General features: G+C 39.1%; 1 protein-coding gene across 4 annotated transcripts in view; it reads right to left on the reverse strand.

Annotated features, from left to right (window-relative positions):
- The window catches only part of CRYZL1 (crystallin zeta like 1), a 34,275-nt gene extending 16,893 nt beyond the window's left edge, over positions 1–17,382 (reverse strand). For 2 of the 4 annotated variants that reach the window (XM_079923133.1, XM_079923131.1), the window contains exons 1-5: positions 16,894–17,382; positions 8,025–8,096; positions 6,309–6,386; positions 3,958–4,030; positions 886–930 (exon numbers count right to left, since the gene is read on the reverse strand). In XM_079923133.1, the coding sequence (XP_079779259.1) occupies positions 886–930; positions 3,958–4,030; positions 6,309–6,386; positions 8,025–8,096; positions 16,894–16,992 (367 nt within the window). In that variant the 5' untranslated portion in view covers positions 16,993–17,382. Of the gene's footprint in view, positions 1–885; positions 931–3,957; positions 4,031–6,308; positions 6,387–8,024; positions 8,097–16,603; positions 16,697–16,893 lie in introns of those variants that run through there. The other 2 variants (XM_079923134.1, XM_079923132.1) reach the window with 2 other exon arrangements.
- Between the last annotated feature and the right edge of the window lie 26 nt (positions 17,383–17,408).

The following is a 17,408-nucleotide window of genomic DNA, read 5'->3' on the forward strand; positions in this document are numbered from 1 at the left end:
ATGTGGGATCTCCCCGGACCGGGGCACAAACCCGTGTCCCCAGCATCGGCAGGCGGACTCTCAACCACTGCGCCACCAGGGAAGCCCCAGGATCTTGAATAATACAATGTCACTGACTTCTTGGGCAGATAATAAAGATAAGATAGAAATAATAAATTCTCAAAGAAAATACCCAAGTCAAAGGCAATTGTGTTAAAAGCTGATGAAAACTTTCCTATAAATTTATTCTTAACAGCTTCAATCATGCTGTAAAGCTATACATTTTCTAAGTCTATATGAATATTTTCCTATGAATATTTTCTACAGAGAATTGGCAATTTCAAAGACTACTACTAAATGCATACTTTATATTTGTGTGAATGTCTAGGACACAAGTATAAATGTATATTTTTGCAAAATGGTATTAACTATGGATTAAAAAAGAAAACCAATAAATTAAATGTCTCCAGTCAATTTTTAGTTTTACGAGGGTGGTAAGGGAGCAGCTCTGTACAATTCAAGTCGGATGTGGAGAGAAGAGCTTCTATGTAGCCAAGTCAGTCAGTAGTCTTCAAGCAGGTGGACTGTGACTTTTCTTTTCTCTGGAGTCTTCAGTCTAACTATAGACCGGGGTCCTGCCAGTGAAGGGCTGCACCAGGGACAGTAACAACTATGGTCATCTTTCTATCGTATCTACAAATATTGAAAAGTTTTAAATGTTCTGCTATTGTGATCAAACTCCCAATTCTCTTCATCAATGGATATTTGAGAGTAAATTCCAAAACTTAGGTAAGTACTTGTATATGAAGAAAGGTCACACTAAGCATCAGCAATTGTATAGAAAAAAAGAAAAAGAAACAACAGTAAGACAGACAACTTGAAATAGGACTAGGACCTATAACTTACCAGCTACTTCATCACCTGGTTGAAAGAATGATACCTTGCTTCCAACTAAAGAGTGGAGAAAATTAATAATCATTATTTTGAGGTTATTAAATATAACTGAACAATTAAAATGAATTTTAAAAGCCATGGATTAATAAAAAGTCACTAACTCAGAGAAAAAGTTCAGAACTTCTAGGACATTTTGATAGTCTGTAAGGACAGTAGGAAAGAACATATCAAATCTGAATTTTCTCCAATATCTGGGCCATGTGGTTGTTGACACCGTGGAGCAGGATATCTCTCTGTTCAGCTAAGGATGAAGGAATAAAGGAAAATAATCCACTCCACAGCTCTTATGATGATGACATTGGATACACTGGGTTCCACCCCTCCTGAGGCTCGTCCAATCTGTCATTGTTTGAGTTGTAAAATCTCTGACGCACAGTGGGAATTCTGGTTAGAATCACATATAAACTACTTTGATTTGGGATTATGGAAATAAATTCAGAATGGTGCCAAGAAATTTTGGGGACTATACAGAAGTGATAGTTCCATTTTCTCTTTGTGTGTAGAGAAAAGTCCTATACCATCAGTCAATTCTTTAGAATATTTTTGTTCAAATAGTTACAAAAGGAAATGGGAGGAAAAATCCCAAACCTCCATGAAGGCCTACTTGTGCCCAGCATTTTACCGTGTTATCACATTTAATCTTCATGGCATACCCATTAAGTACCTATTATTACTCCTATTTAACAGACAAGGAAACTGAGGTGCAGCAATGAAGTAAGGTAGAGCCTGAAATCTGGAAGCGGTGCCTCAGGCTGGCTCTGTCTGCAAAAGGGCCCCAGTTTGCTGCTTCTTTGGATCTCTTCTGTGCCATTATCCCCCAATAATTTTGGCTTCTGTACTTTTCTTTTTCCCTCCTGCTGAGGATTCTTGTCTACCTGAAATCACCCTGATCCTTTTTTCTTGGCTTCCTTCGTACTCCTCTTAATTGTCCCTCAAACAGTGGCATTGCTAAGGGTTCCATGCTGTGTCTCCTTCACCTCAACTCTCTCCCTGGATGAACTCATTACCCTTCTATAGTTTCAAACACAACCTATAAGCTGAGAACTTTTGAATGTAACCAGAATCTTGTAAATCATTTCCTGCTTTTACCTGTTTTTAATTTCCCTGTTCCAGTCAATTATTAAGTTCTGCTGGCTTTACTATTTCTTGAATACATTCACTACGTCTGCCGCCACTGTCTAGGTTATGGACTTTGTCATTTTTTGTTTTTAATTAATTATTTATTTTTGGCTGCACTGGTTCTTCGTTGCTGCGTGCGGGCTTTCTCTAGTTGCGGCGAGGAGGGGCCACTATTCGTTGCGGTGCACGGGCTTCTCATTGCAATGGCTTCTCTTGTCGCGGAGCACAGGCTCTAGGCGCGCGGGCTTCAGTATTTGTGGCATGCGGGCTCTAGAGCGCAGGCTCAGTAGCTGTGGCTCACGGGCTTAGTAGCTGTGGCTCAGTTGCTCTGTGACATGTGGGATCTTCCCGGACCAGGGCTCGAACCTGTGTCCTCTACACTGGCAGGCGGATTCTTAACCACTGCGCCACCCGGAAGCCTCATGCCGTTTCTTGCCTGTTGGTCTACTACCCAAACAGTCCTCTTGCCTACAGCCTGGTTTGCTTCAAATCCACCCTTCTTATGGCCACTCTAATACTCTCTCTACAACCCAATCTGAGATAGGAGGCTCATCATGAGTCTGGCCCTTGCCTACCCTCTTGTCTCATGTTTTGGGGGGGAAGGAATCAGTGTTCCTATCATCATGAAAAGATTCTGTTCAATATCTTTTATTCTGTGATCTCTGAAGGAGAATTTTCTTGACACAGTGGTTTTTTTCTGCCAAGTACCTTGCCTATGACTCATGCCCAGAACTTAATTTTGCTCTAGTAACACCGAACTCCATAATTCTTACATACATCACGTTATTACCTGCTTCTGCGTCTTTGCTCATGCTATCTTCTCTGCTGAGCGTGATTCTTGGAGAAGAATTCTCCTCCTGCCCACCCCTTACTGTCTGGCTAACTTACTCCAAGAAGCCTTTCCTGTTTCTGCTGGCTGGTTGGGCACCTCTCCTTGGAGCTTTCAGAATGAATCTGCCTATACGTGTTTGTCTGCCTCTCCCCTAGACTGTGAACTCTTGGAGGGCAGGGACTGTCTTATTTATCTTCACATTCCAAGCACTTTGCAAGTGCTCATTAAATGATGAATAAATAAATAAATGAATGAATGAATAATTGATCATCTTCTGGCTATTATAATTCTTATTTTTATTTTCGTACAATCCAAGCAGAAGAAAGGAGAGGAAATAAAATTATGATTTAGTTGTGTTAGAAGATTACATTAAGAGTATCAGATGTATTATAGATTAAATTTACAGGTGAAATTCAAATAGTCTAACCCACGTGATAATGCTCATTCATCCACTCACATATGCAAGAAGAGCAACCATAAACTGATTGATCATGAACTATTAGCAGAAAATATGAACACTACGTTTACTCAGAAATTATTTCAAGTACTTAGGCTTACTGTTCTGCATGTTAAGACCATTATTTACTAAAATTTTTCTTTATTTAAGGCAATCATAAAATATTACTGGTTATTTCTCCCCAGAACCAATTTCAGATGAGCAAACTGTTTACTTTTAAATACTCCATTTTAGGCATACTTTAAAAATTTAATGTGAACATAGTTACTGACCATTGTATAAATTTTGGCCCAAAGCCAACTTACACAAGTAATTTATGCTGGTCTGCAAATACCGTAAAAAGGACAATACTGGTCATTCTATTCAATGTGATTACTCATGGATTTAAATACATAATCTCTAAATATTTACTAAACTGTAATAAGCTCTTCAATTATAAAATACCAATATTGTTCTAGTTTTCTTTTTAATTAAAAAAAGGGAAAACACTTCTGCATAATTAACTTTTGTATTTGAAGAAGTGTGTATAATTTTATGTGTCAGTAAACCAATTAGCTACCATTTAATTTCTTTTACCTTAGAAAAGGAATACAGATACTTATATCTGTAAACTTACCATCTAACACAATTCCAGCAACTTCTCTCCCAACAGGAAAGAAATCCTTCTCCATCTTCATTTCTGTTAGAAGCTAAATAATGACAAAGGCTTGAATTTATTGTCAAGAATAAATCCGAACCTCTTTTCATACATGAGGAAAGCAGGAGCAAAAACCAAACCACATAAAAAGCAAATATGACTCCATTTTTGGCATCAAGACAAAAAGCAAGTAACTTCACAAAACAGGTTCCTCTATAGAGTAGGAAACCAAGTTTGCTGAGGAATTAGTGGACATTAGGGCTTAGGTATGAGTATTACCATTCAAACCACCATCAACATACTTTAACATCTTTATTCTGCCAAATATGAAGGGAAATTATAGCCAGAACAATTCTCAGTTGGCTAAACACTTTGTACCAGTCACCTCATTTGGGTGGGGTGGGTTTGAGTGTTTCTCACAAGCCTTGGGTTAGGGAGTAGGTGAGAAGTCGTGATGGATATACACAGGGCAACTGCGACATAATCTCAGGCTGGAGTTTCTTCTTTTAAAGGATAAATTATTTATTTATTTTTCATTTGTTTATTTAATTTATTTATTTTTGGTTGCACTGGGTCTTTGTTGGTATGCGCAGGCTTTCTCTAGTTGTGGCGAGTGGGGGCTACTCTTCACTGCGGTGTGCGGGCTTCTCATTGCGATGTCTTCTCTTGTTGTGGAGCCACGGGCTCTAGGCGCACGGGCTTCAGTAGTTGTGGCACTTGGGCTCAGTAGTTGTGGCACACGGGCTCTAGAGCGCAGGCTCAGTAGTTGTGGCGCACGGGCTGAGTTGCTCTGCGGCATGTGGGATCTTCCTGGACCAGGGATCGAACCCATGTCCCCTGCACTGGTGGGAGGATTCTTAACCACTGACTACCAGGGAAGTCCAAATTATTTATTTTTGAGAGATTAGTATGTTGTTAGATTCTGACCACATTCAGCATTTGATTTTTAAAGTGACAAGAGTGTACATAGATAAGCCTGTAGTTTAAGCTCCTTTTATACTTTTCTAAAAGTATAAAAGTTACTATACTTTTATAATAATACTAGAGATGCTGAACATATTTGTAGATATGTTAGTATTTTAGGAACAGCAAGTAAAAAGAAATTGAAATAATTCTTGTATATTTCCCTTATTTTTCAATTCTTTGATCTCCTATACATACTTCATTGCCAGAAAAGTCTCTTTCTCAATGTGGAACTTTACCCTTTTCCTAAGATGTTCACATAACATTCTTACAGAAATACTCGGTGTTTTACAGTGTTTATTTTTTATGCAGAGCTAAAATCATGGTTATGGCAAGTGCACCCTGTTCTCCTTCACTTACCATAAGCATCTTCTCACATTCCTACAGTTTCCATAATCATTATGATTAATAGTTGTTGTAAAATCAAATTTATTTCACTGTAATTTACCATTTCTTTCTGTTAGACATGGAGATAATTTCCTAGACCAGCATTTGAATGGATTTTTTGTAGTTTTATAAAGAACATCTTGGAAGGGCTGAACACAGATCTCTCCAGATAAGGAACAGTAGATTATTCCCAGTGAAAGGACTTCAGGGCATCTCACTAATTCACTTCTCAAGTCATGCTCATGTTACAGAATCGCCCAGTGGAAGCCTATACCTTTGTTCTGTAGTTTCCCTAAATGTGACTTTACTGAAGAAAACTTTTAGATCCCTAGAAGTTATGCTGACATTATAAGCCAATAAGTTAAGGGTCCAATAAAACTATAGTATTCCTCTTTATAAAACTGAGTAAATGGGCCTGCTCTATTTATCATGGCACATTTAACCATACTTTATTTATTTACCATTTGAAGACTTTCCATGTACTTCGTGGTCAATAATGGAAGATTACTGTGGGGTGGTGTGAGGTGGTGTATGAGAGAGAGAGACAAAGAGAAATGACAAGAAGAATATGAACCCTATCAAGACATTGACTAGAAATATCTACGGACTAGAGACTTAATAAATTAATTTTAGGTTTCTAGTTTCTATTTTTACTATATTTAAACAGTCACTTCTTCCTTGATTATAGGCCTTAGTAATTATAAATTCTCAGCTTTTCACAATGTAAAGGAGTTTATAAAATATTTTCATATAATAATATAAAATGCATGACTTCAATTAGGCTAATAATTTACCTTAATATAGAAATACACAAATGAACATTTAATTTTTTCCTAGCTGTTCTATACTTCTAAGAATGATAATTTCTTCGTACTCAGAAGTCAGTTGTTATTATTATAATTTTTGTACACTAAATATATTGTGAAACTCTCATTTGACTTTTGGCCAAAATAAAACCACCAATACCTTTGTATTTATACCTTTGTATTTATCTGGCTCAGAGCACAAGCTTTAACTTGAAGCTTCACATAGTTATCCTCTGTAACAGGAAGATTTTCCTAGAACCAAATAATAAAATAATTACACATTCCTTTGAGAATATGCCTTCGTGTCGCAAAAATTTTCACACATAATCGAACAAAATCAAACAGACTCCAAATCTTACACCTAACTTAACTGAAAAAGGAACAAGCAATTATCCTATAGCATATAATACAAAAGAATATAGGGAATTTGGGGGTAAAAATTTTAAAAAGCCTTAGTTAGGGTACATGTTTTGAAAAGGTACTTAAGATACTGACAGGGATATATGTGTAGGCAATGAACACAGGATAACAAAGTAGAGCAACAAATACTGTACCTCATTTTAATTTAAATAATCTCAAAGCATCAAACCTTCATGCAGGGATAGCCTTAAACACATACACATAATATATAGAGTGTACTGATTATGGAATTTTCTTAATGCTATAAATAAAGTTCGTTAGTGTCATTTATTAATCTCTGCCTTATTTAACATCTTTTTGGACATTTCAGCATGCCCCATGGCACTCTGGGGTCAAAATACAAATTTAATAGAACTTAATTATTCCTCATATTGCACAGCTAGATATAACTTCAAAGGCAAAGATATTTCAGACTCAGGTACTCAATGTCATCCACCAATGACACCAATAATTAAAATGCTTTCTTCAACCCCTGATATGCCCAATATTAGATCAAAAGTTGGCTAGAACAGCTACTTGCACAGTGCCTCCTGTGTTCTATCAAAGGGATCACTGTGTTTAATTTGATATGAACACAATACTCTGGGCTATCCCTTTTTAAAACTCAGATTTGATAATTGGTGATAACACGAATATATTCAACAATATCGATGAATTTGCGGATTTTACTCATGATTGTGTGAACCTGGTGATGATTGCTCCTGAGAGCCAATCAAAACTCTTAGACCTTTCATCCTGACCCAATGGTAGAAACCAAGCTGTCTGAGGTTTAGAGTCCTAACTTAAATGATTTTGGAGCTGTAGAAAGATAACACAGGAAAACTGGACTGTGTTCATGAGCTGGAAATTTTTATTACTACTATGAAATATACAGGCACTATGAAATACATATAGCACTTAGTTTTCATCCCTAAATTTACAGTGCGATAATGACTCTGGCCTGCCACAAACCTTTCAATCACCAATGTATGAAAATTCTACTATCTATGCTTAAAGTGGTAAAAAACTGGAAACCATTTAAGGCTTAGTGAATGAGGTAACTTCGCACAGCTCAGAAGTTAGTGTGAAAAACAATGCTTTTCCACCTCTTTCATTTCCCAATATGAGAGAAAGTATTTTCTCAAATATGCCTACAATCTGAAAACTCACTTTACTGTGGTCTTCAGAATAAACTGGGTTAATTTCGCAACACATAAGACTACTGAAGTTGTTCTGTTTTCCTAATATCTTTTATGCCACCACCCTGAGGAACTAAAAACTCTTTTGTAGCAACTCTTTTAAAAAATATAGTTATACCACAATATGGACCACTGTTTTCACATAAGATTAATTTATAGGGTTTCACTTAAGTAATTTTCACTCATTTAGTTCAACTCAAAATAATTTGTAATAGGCCATTTAAAACTGGGTCTGTCACATATGGAAAATACACTATCTTGTTTCATTTAATGATTAAACAATTTTTCTTACCCTTTCTTGGAACACAAATGTTATTTCTTCACTTGTAGAACTCTGTTGAAAATATAAGCCTTTCATAGTCACCTAAAAACAAAAAAAAGAAAAAATATACATGAAATAAACTAATCAACAAAACGTCTTCCAGATCAAATGAAAGTAAAAATTGAAAAATAGTGCTGGCAAAGGATAAAATGACAACTCTAAGTGTTGTCTTCAAACGAATTCAGGTAATAGTTCTTGAAAGCAATCAAACAAGATAGTATGCAACAATCTCTGGTACGCATTTGAGAATGGGCTTATAGTTCAGCCTTTCACACAAAGGCGAGCATGTGCTTAACTTCACTTTACTGTTCAATAAAAAGTTTGAGATGTACTTGAAAAAATAAAAAAAGCCTTATGCAGGCCAGAGGGCTCAATTTTAATAACCAAAGGTGTCAACGAAAGGGCTTTCAAAGTCTTAAAAAAGACCATTAAAAAAGGAAAAAGTGGACAATCAAGACACTCATTGAAACTGTAACCCTAATTCCTCTGTATCAGTTTATAAGCCATTTAATGGAAGTATTTAAACCTGTATTCTGCAGACTTCTTGAAGCACCTCTAAGGATTCACAGCCGTTTCTTTAATGTTCATAGTAATTGTATGACAAGACTATTTTTTAAATGTAAATTTTATAGAAGTACTGTATAAAATACACATAGAAGGGCTTCCCTGGCAGTCCAGTGGTTAAGACTCCGTGCTTCCAATGCAGGGGGTGCAGGTTCGATCCCTGGTCAGGGAACTAAGATCCCATATGCTGCGTGGTGCCGCCAAAAACCCAAACAAACAAAGGAAAACTTACCAAAAAAAAATTAACTAAAAAAAATACACATAGAAAAGTTCACAGATCCTAAGTGTACAGCTTGCTGAATTTTACAAAGTGTATGTGGCCTTGTCATAGCAGGAAACACATCACTAGAACTCCAGAAGCTCCCTGGTTCCCCTTCTAGTCACTACTTTCCCCTCCTAAGGACACTCAATATCCGAGTTTTAAGAGCAGGTTAGTTTTGTCTGTTTTTTACTTTATATAAATGAAATCATGCTCCTTTACGTTTAGTTTCTTTCTCTCAGTGTTATGAATTTCACTCATGCTGTTGCCTGTAGTTGTATTTATTTCATTCATTCTCTTTGTTATCTGGTATTCCATTCACACCATTGTTATATGGTATGAATAAATTACTATTATCCATTCCACTAAAGATAGACATTTGACTGTTTCCAGTTAAGGCTTTTACAAATTATCCTGCTAAGAACATTCTTGTACATATTTTTTGGTGAAAGTAGTATAGTATTATTGAATTTATTTTACGGATGAGCAAACTGAGACTTACAGAGGCTAAGGCACATACCTGGGGTCTCAGAGCACCCGCTGGGCTACAGCTGAGACAAATCAGGTGCTAACAACTCCAAAGTCATTTTTCTTAACCATTATATTTAATGGTTTTCTATTGAGCTGCTAACGTTAGATGTATCACTTAAAACTAGAATCCTATCTCCTATAGTTTAGGATTGATAATTAAGTGCTTGTTGACAGAACTAGCAACCCAACTTGTAAGGCTCACTGAAAAATGAAAATGTGGGGAAACTTGTCCAGAAATTATTAAAATTTCAAGATGGTGACAGCCAAGCATTTAAACCAAGCCTGAGTCCCTTCTGAGTGTGAGGTCCATTGTGACTGCATAGGTCCCGTGCTCATGAAGCCGGCCCTGAAAGCAGAATCTTAGTGGATCTAATGGAGCTGTATAGTGGATTTTTACTGAGCAGTTCAGTAATGGTTGCTTTCTAGAAGGTAATAATCAAATGCTGGAACTAAGAGAAATGAGTACACATTCCAGACATTTATAGAAATTATGTATGTAGCATCTATCAACAAAGGACATAAAGAAAAGAAGAGCCAGGTAGGAAGATTAAATTAAGTCTAGCCCTCTGGTTAGAGAAGCCCTCTGGGGTGGGTGTGTGCGTGTGTACATACATCAATATGTTTGCTGGGGTGGAGGGGAGAGGGGAAGAACCTAAGCACAGAACAGAGGCTATGCATTCCCTTTTATAGAAATCTAAGCTCTTCTGCCTAGTTGTCAAGGCTGTCTAGATGCATACCCACTGTCCCTAGTCTACCTTACTCCCCCCATTTTTCCAACACATACCCTGTCTGATCTAGTCAGCATGACTTCACACCATATGGCCACCGCTGTCTCAGGGCTCCAAGGCACTGCCTGCTCTCTGAGACTGCACAGTACTTACGCTATAGATTCTGTGAAGTAAATAAAGCTCAAGTCCTATTCCCTATCTGAAATCACCTCCCAGTGACTTGCAATCTACCCCATCTGTCCCATGCTTCTAGATTTCATTGTTACATACTAACAAACAAAGCCTTGCTTTATTCACTCACTAACTAGTGGGTTTTCCCAGCTATTGCTTCAAAGAATCAATATTCCTTATTACGAAGTAAATAAACCTCTGCTCCTACTCAGTCTGGAGCTACTGGAGTTGCCTTTTTGAGAAATGAAATAATTACACATCAACACCTCGATTTCAAAGTGTCTCCCTTTGTAATTCTGGAAGCCACTGTCTTCCCTGCCCATTGCATCTGAGAACATACGGCATGTCTCCCAGATCAGCAGTCACGTGGATCTCATACTGTATGCACCTCCAGTTTCAAAGACCCTGGAAGCTGTTTGTGTGAACCCTTAGTGTCCCTTAAGACAACTGTTATATACATAATACTGCCAGTATTTTTGGTCTGATCATCCTAAATAGTTCCTCCAAATTAGATTACAATCAATCTGGCTGGTAGAAAAAAGTAATGTTTAGTTGGTCCAATGAGGAAACATGTGGGAGCAAAAAAACCCCTCAAAGTTACAAAGTGAAGAAAGAGAAGTGTTTTTACAAAAGTGGCCAGAAGAAAATTGAGGAACTATTACTTGTTTTGCAACCCCAAAAATGAGTACTAAGCTCTTTTTTTTAAAAAAAATAATTAATTTATTTATTTAGGCTGCGTTGGGTCTTCGTTGCTGCACAAGGGCTTTCTCTAGTTGCAGCGAGTGGGGTTACTCTTCGTTGCGGTGCATGGGCTTCTCATTGCGGTGGCTTCTCTTGTTGCAGAGCATGTGCTCTAGAAGCACAGCCTTCAGTAGCTGTGGCAGGCGGGCTCAGCAACTGTGGCTCTCAGGCTCTAGAGGACAGGCTCAGTAGTTGTGGCGCACGGGCTTAGTTGCTCTGCGGCATGTGGGATCTTCCCAGACCAGGGCTCAAACCCGTGTCTCCTGCACTGGCAGGTGGATTCTTAACCACTGCACCACCAGGGAAGTCCCAACACTAAGTTCTTAACAGGGAGAAAATGGTAGAATGGATGATATTCAAGTCCCACTAAGTTTCTTAGGCACTGGTCCAGATTAAATGGAACACTTAGTCCACTATTTAACAAAATTTTTATTGAATGTAAAGATATTTGCATACAGAAAATAAAATAACTGAACACCTCATAAAATAAAAGTATAAATTAAATGTATATTATTTATCATGCCATTTCCAAGGATGAATGTTATGCAACCTCAAAATTATATATTCTACTGTAAGCTTTCCTTTATCAAAGAAGAGCTACGGGGCCTCCCTGGTGGTGCAGTGGTTGAGAGTCCACCTGCCGATGCAGGGCACAGGGGTTCGTGCCCCGGTCTGGGAACATCTCACATGCTGTGGAGCGGCTGGGCCCGTGAGCCATGACCGTTGAGCCGGCGTGTCCGGAGCCTGTGCTCCGCAACGGGAGAGGCCACAACAGTGACAGGCCCATGTACCGCAAAAAAAAAAAAAAAAAAAAGTACTACGTAAAACTTTTAAATAAAAATAAATCTGTTTAAAAATATAGGCTGATGTAAAAAGCCCTATAAAAAGCATAAAGATTTTAAAGTTTTCCAGGTACATCTGATTTTAAATATATTTGACATAAGTCCACAAATTGAAGATTATGGTTGTAATACTTTAAATTTTTATAATGGTAACATATTAAAAATTTGGAGAAACAAACATTAAGACCTCTATTTTAAATAATTTTTGGTACAAAGCAGAATAAGGAATTTGCATAAATTAAACATTTACCATAAATAACACCAAGAAAGTAGTTAAAGAAACTACTATCTTTTAAGGAATTTCTAAAAAAAAAACAATGGGAAGAAATTTCAAATGGTTTCATCTTAGTTATAACAACATGAACTCCACTTGCTGTTCCCCTGCTACACTATGCCCCAAGGAGCTCATCTATTAATAATTGTAAATAAAACCTCTACAGATCATTCCTTATCTACACTTTCAGACCAAAAGTGTTCTGAGTATCAGATCAACCTCAAAATCAATGGACATAAAACTAGACTCGTTTTTTTTCCCCCAAACAAGATTTTGCTGTACCAAACTTCAGTAATCGAGGACATTTTAGAATCTATCATAATTCCTTCCTCTGCATTAAGTTATCAACCATAAGGCTTCCTTTTCCTTTATAATGTCCTGGCTTACCTGCTCATTTTATTTGTTAGCACAAGCGATGGGCTAACACTGCAATGCCTCAGGCTTGCGCTATGGCCACAGGCTGCTGAATGGCTTTCTTTCTTTCCTTCATCCAATACACCTGTTACTCTATGAACAACTTAAGCCTGAAAGTCCAAACTCTTCTTATATGCTCAATTTTCCATTTCTCCTCAACACAAACTTTACAATTTGGTGGCCACTTCAGGTTCGGGATTCAGTTGTTTTTTTTTTGGTGGGGGGATATGCAGGCCTCTCACTGCTGTGGCCTCTCCCGTTGCGGAGCACAGGCTCCGGACGCGCAGGCTCAGCTGCCATGGCTCACGGGCCCAGCCGCTCCGTGGCATGTGGGATCTTCCTGGACCGGGGCACGAACCCGTGTTCCCTGCATCGGCAGGTGGACTCTCAAACACTGTGCCACCAGGGAAGCCTGGGATTCAGTTTTAATGCTTCTAACCCACCCTAATTTATATTTTAAGGAAAGCACAGATACACTGTCAAGCAGCTAGGCTGCCAAAAAAACCAGATGAAGTCAACTCTGAAATGTTGGCCCATCATGCTGGGCCTAGTGTACAGCATTATGATGCTAGCTGGATTGTTAGGGGTAAATCTTCAGTTATATTGAAGAGGTGACAATACTAAGTTTTAACAATGTTCTTACCCATCTGTGGGACTTTTCATACATATCTACATATCACAGAAAGAAGTACGTCAAACCATGTACCCATAAAACATATGGTCAGCATAATCCAAGTAACTAATGGAGGTTTGGTTCAAATACCATACTTTGCAGGTTGTGGAGGAGACTGGTAGTCCTAACTAGATAGGCCAGCTCTGCTTCTTAAAGAGGAAGGCATATCTCTACATCTTGCAGGCAACAGTCTCTAGAAATCCGTATATTTCAAGGACACTTTAGATAAGCAATGAATACATAGGTGTTTGGCTACACACTGTACTGTTCTCCTGGGTCTGTTACAAGATGGGCATGGGAGACACTGTGATAGTGGCTCATACCTAGCTAAACCTGGAAAGCATTTCTAGCTAATAACATGTATTATGAGAAATTTTTTTTTTTGCGGTACGCGGGCCTCTCACTGTTGTGGCCTCTCCCGCTGCGGAGCACAGGCTCCGGACGCGCAGGCTCAGCAGCCATGGCTCACGGGCCCAGCCGCTCCGCAGCATGTGGGATCTTCCCGGATCGGGGCACGAACCCGTGTCCCCCACATTGGCAGGCGGACTCTCAACCACTGCGCCATCAGGGAAGCCCCTATAAGAACTTTTTATTTCACATTTTAGGTATATGATTTAAAACTTAGGAAAATGCATGAAGTTGCAATGGTTCCTCTTACTAGATGGATTTAAACTAGAGGCTGGATACACATTTACAGTGGCATCATAAAGGAGATTCAAGCATCAGTTGAGGGGCTCGAGGGATGAGATGACCATAACAGTCTCTTCTAATTATGAGAATGTAGATTTATATGAACATTATCAAGACATACTCAATTGAATTTATACAAGTGACGCATAATCTTTACAACTCACACAACCTGAGATCTCAAGATAGGTGAAGAATTAGGAAAGGAAAAAAAGTTTTTTTGATATGGGCTTTAGGTGGACGCAACAACAAGAGGCATTTGATTGGATACGTCAAATTGTTGGCTATATATGCAACAAGTGGCTTCAGCAATGACCTCTTCCGAATCGCAAAAGAATTTCTGATTAATTCTCCTGCCTCTAAGAGAGCTTAACTATTGTTATTTGTTGATTTACAGAATACCTTTTCACTTAAGAATTCTTACTAGTAGGACCCCCTTGCTAGTACTGCTGGGAGGTGGGTAGTGGGTTGATTGGGGAAGTGGGATGGTTATTAATTGAAAGATTAGAAATTTTTGCTACAGTTTCTATTTGATGTAGGGCCATTTAATACAGTAAGATCTAGAACGACAGAAACTTAACTTTCATTTATATTTCTGAATTAGCATCATATTTTCCCATATTGTACTACTGGGGAACAGTGGAGCCAATGGTGGCATGAATGACAGTCATCCCTTCCTGCTGGCTTAATCATGTGACACTGGGACAATGAAGGTGATGAGGAAGACAAGCAATTGAGGGATCCTCCCTATATCTCTAATACATTCTCCCTCTTCTCCAACTGACTTAAGGGATGTTCTCCACAGATTAACATTATTGCAGTTTGTCAACACTTAGTTTTCTAAATCACTATAGGATTTTAAATCAATTCTTACTTCAGATGCAAAGTAGGACATGTAATTTTGATTAAATATTTACTAATAAATTCACAATCAAGGGAAAATAATACACAAGATGTCATCTTTATTATAATGTATAAAAAGAGAAGAAAATTATTTTGCAAAATACTACATTTTAGCATTATGTGGATATGTGTGTTTTTGCTTTTCTACTCATAAAACTGTCATTAGCTCAACGTATACTGTTTATTGGGTCTAGAAAAATCATAAATAATGCTGTCTTTGAACTATTCTATGTGAAGTTCACAGGAGCAAGAAAACATTTTTATCAATTAAAAAAATATTTCACCAAAAACAACCCCCCAAAACACTGTGATTCCATAGTGAAACATTTTAAGAATTCCCAAGCCTTCCCTTTTTCCTCCTTCAAGGAGGTACACAAATGAACCAAGACACATTACTGTCCAGGGTACAGTACTGGTTCAGAGGCCTATATATTCCTTGAGGTTTTGTGCACTCTTCTTCAATCTAGAACTGTGATTTTGAATGCACAGCACAAAGAGTTGTAAAACTACCAAAATATTTCACTGCAACTGACAGGCAACTTTGCCTTGTATGGTGAACCTTCTCTTTCAAATCTGAATGTCTCATCCTCTGCCATCTAGAGCAGAGGCATCAATAAGTTGAAATTAGTGATAAAAGGTAATTATTAGACACTGCAGTGATTGATGGATACAGTTGAGAAGTCATAACTGACCCTACCCTGAATCCTGGCTTTCCTACTTATTCACTGTATGACTTGGGCTACGTAATTTTAACCCTCTGGGCCTTAGATTCCATACCTATAAAACAGGAATAATAACAGTAGTTACCTCAAAGGGGTACTGTAAGGCTTAAAAAAATACATGCAAAGCCCTCAGTACAATACCTGGCACACAGTAAGTGCTCAATAAACGTTGACTGTTTTTACTATTATTTCTGTAAACTGAGCAGAGAACTTGTAAAATATCAAGAGTTCCAAAGCCCATCTCACAGAGCAGCGAGGGGTTCTGTCCAGAGCAACTTGAGTTTTAACACCTTTTAATTTTGGCCGTGGGCTATGATATCATCTAGATCTGTGCCACTAGCCACCAAAGAGCCCTTGAACTGTGCCTAGTCAGAACTGAGATGTGCTGTTAGTGTAAGATGCACATCAGATTTCGAAGACTTAATATGAAGAAAAAGAGAATGAAGAATATCTCGATTTCAAAATGTCTGATTATGTATCGAAACGATATTTTATTTTTTATCTTTGGCCACACCGCGCGGTTTGTGGGATCTTAGTTCCCCAGACCAGGGATGGAACCGGGGCCCTTGGCAGTGAGACCTCGGAGTCCTAACCACTGGACGGCCAGGGAAATCCCGAAATGGCAATATTTTAGACATCCTGGGTTAAATGAAACTTTAAAATTAATTTCATGTTTCTTTTCTTTTTTCTTTCTTTCTTTTTTTTAAACGTGGCTCTCATTAAATCTGCACTCAGAGCTGATGGCGAGCTTGTCAAACTGCGGATTCTCAGGACCGCCCAGACCTACACAATCAGCATCTGCGCTTCAGTATGATTCTGAGGTGGTTCTCACGCACTGCTCCAGTGTTCCTCTGTTGAGCTTACTCTGGAGGACAAACCTGGCCCTACAGTTACATAAATGCGAATACCCTGGCTTTAAGTAAGTGCTCACCGAAAAAGAAAAGTGGAGGAGAAAGCGGCGGGAGGGAAGGAGTAAGGTAGAAAGAAAAAGAAACTCCAAGTAGAGGAACAAAAAGATGCAGGAAGGGGAGAAATCCAACCTGGGAGATTCAGTGGAAGGGAACTTCCAGACTTCTGCCTCCATAAATGTGGAGAGAGATACAAACTGAGGTAAAATCTACCATCCAAACCTGTAAGGACCAGGAAATCGTCAGTCAATTCAAGTCTTACCCGCCCCTCAGCGGCCTCAGCTAAGCGAGGCCTGGGCCCGAAAGATCTGAGGACGGTAACCACCATCCGCCCCAGGGCTCGACGGTTCGCCGGGGAGTCTCCCGCTCTCTCCCCCAAGGCCCGGTTGCCCAAGACACGCAGCACGTTTCTTAGCACTCACCTGCTTCGGAGCGGCTCCAACGGCCTGCACCTTCACCACAGCCACCTTCGAGTCCTTCTGCAGAGGGCCCGCCCCCTCTGGGCCAGGGGCTGTTCCCATTGGCCAGGCCGCTCGTCAGTCTCGGAGGCTCTCGGACCCCCCGAGGCTGTTGGGAACGCCATAGCAACCGAACATGGAACTACATCTCCCGGCATGCTCTACGGCGATGCACTCGGGGCTCCCCAAAAATGCGCGAAGTCCTAGTTGCCGAAGGGTTTTTTATGCAAATATCAGTTAAAGACCACACCCTTCCTCGTTCCAACCGTATCCCCATCATCTTCTTTGGACTGTGCCCCGCCTCCCTTTTGCCTCCACATTGTTCTTTCCTTTAACACTTTCCGTTAGTTAGTTGAATGCATCCTAACTAGTGTCTCGCCTCGCACGGCAACGGAGAAATGCACCGAAATCGTGAAACAAAATATGCCTAAGCCCCGTCAGGAATATCCCAGACCTGACGTCTCTAGTTACGCCTTCAG

Source organism: Stenella coeruleoalba (assembly GCF_951394435.1).
Source record: "Stenella coeruleoalba genome assembly, chromosome: 5".
NCBI lineage: Eukaryota > Metazoa > Chordata > Mammalia > Artiodactyla > Delphinidae > Stenella > Stenella coeruleoalba.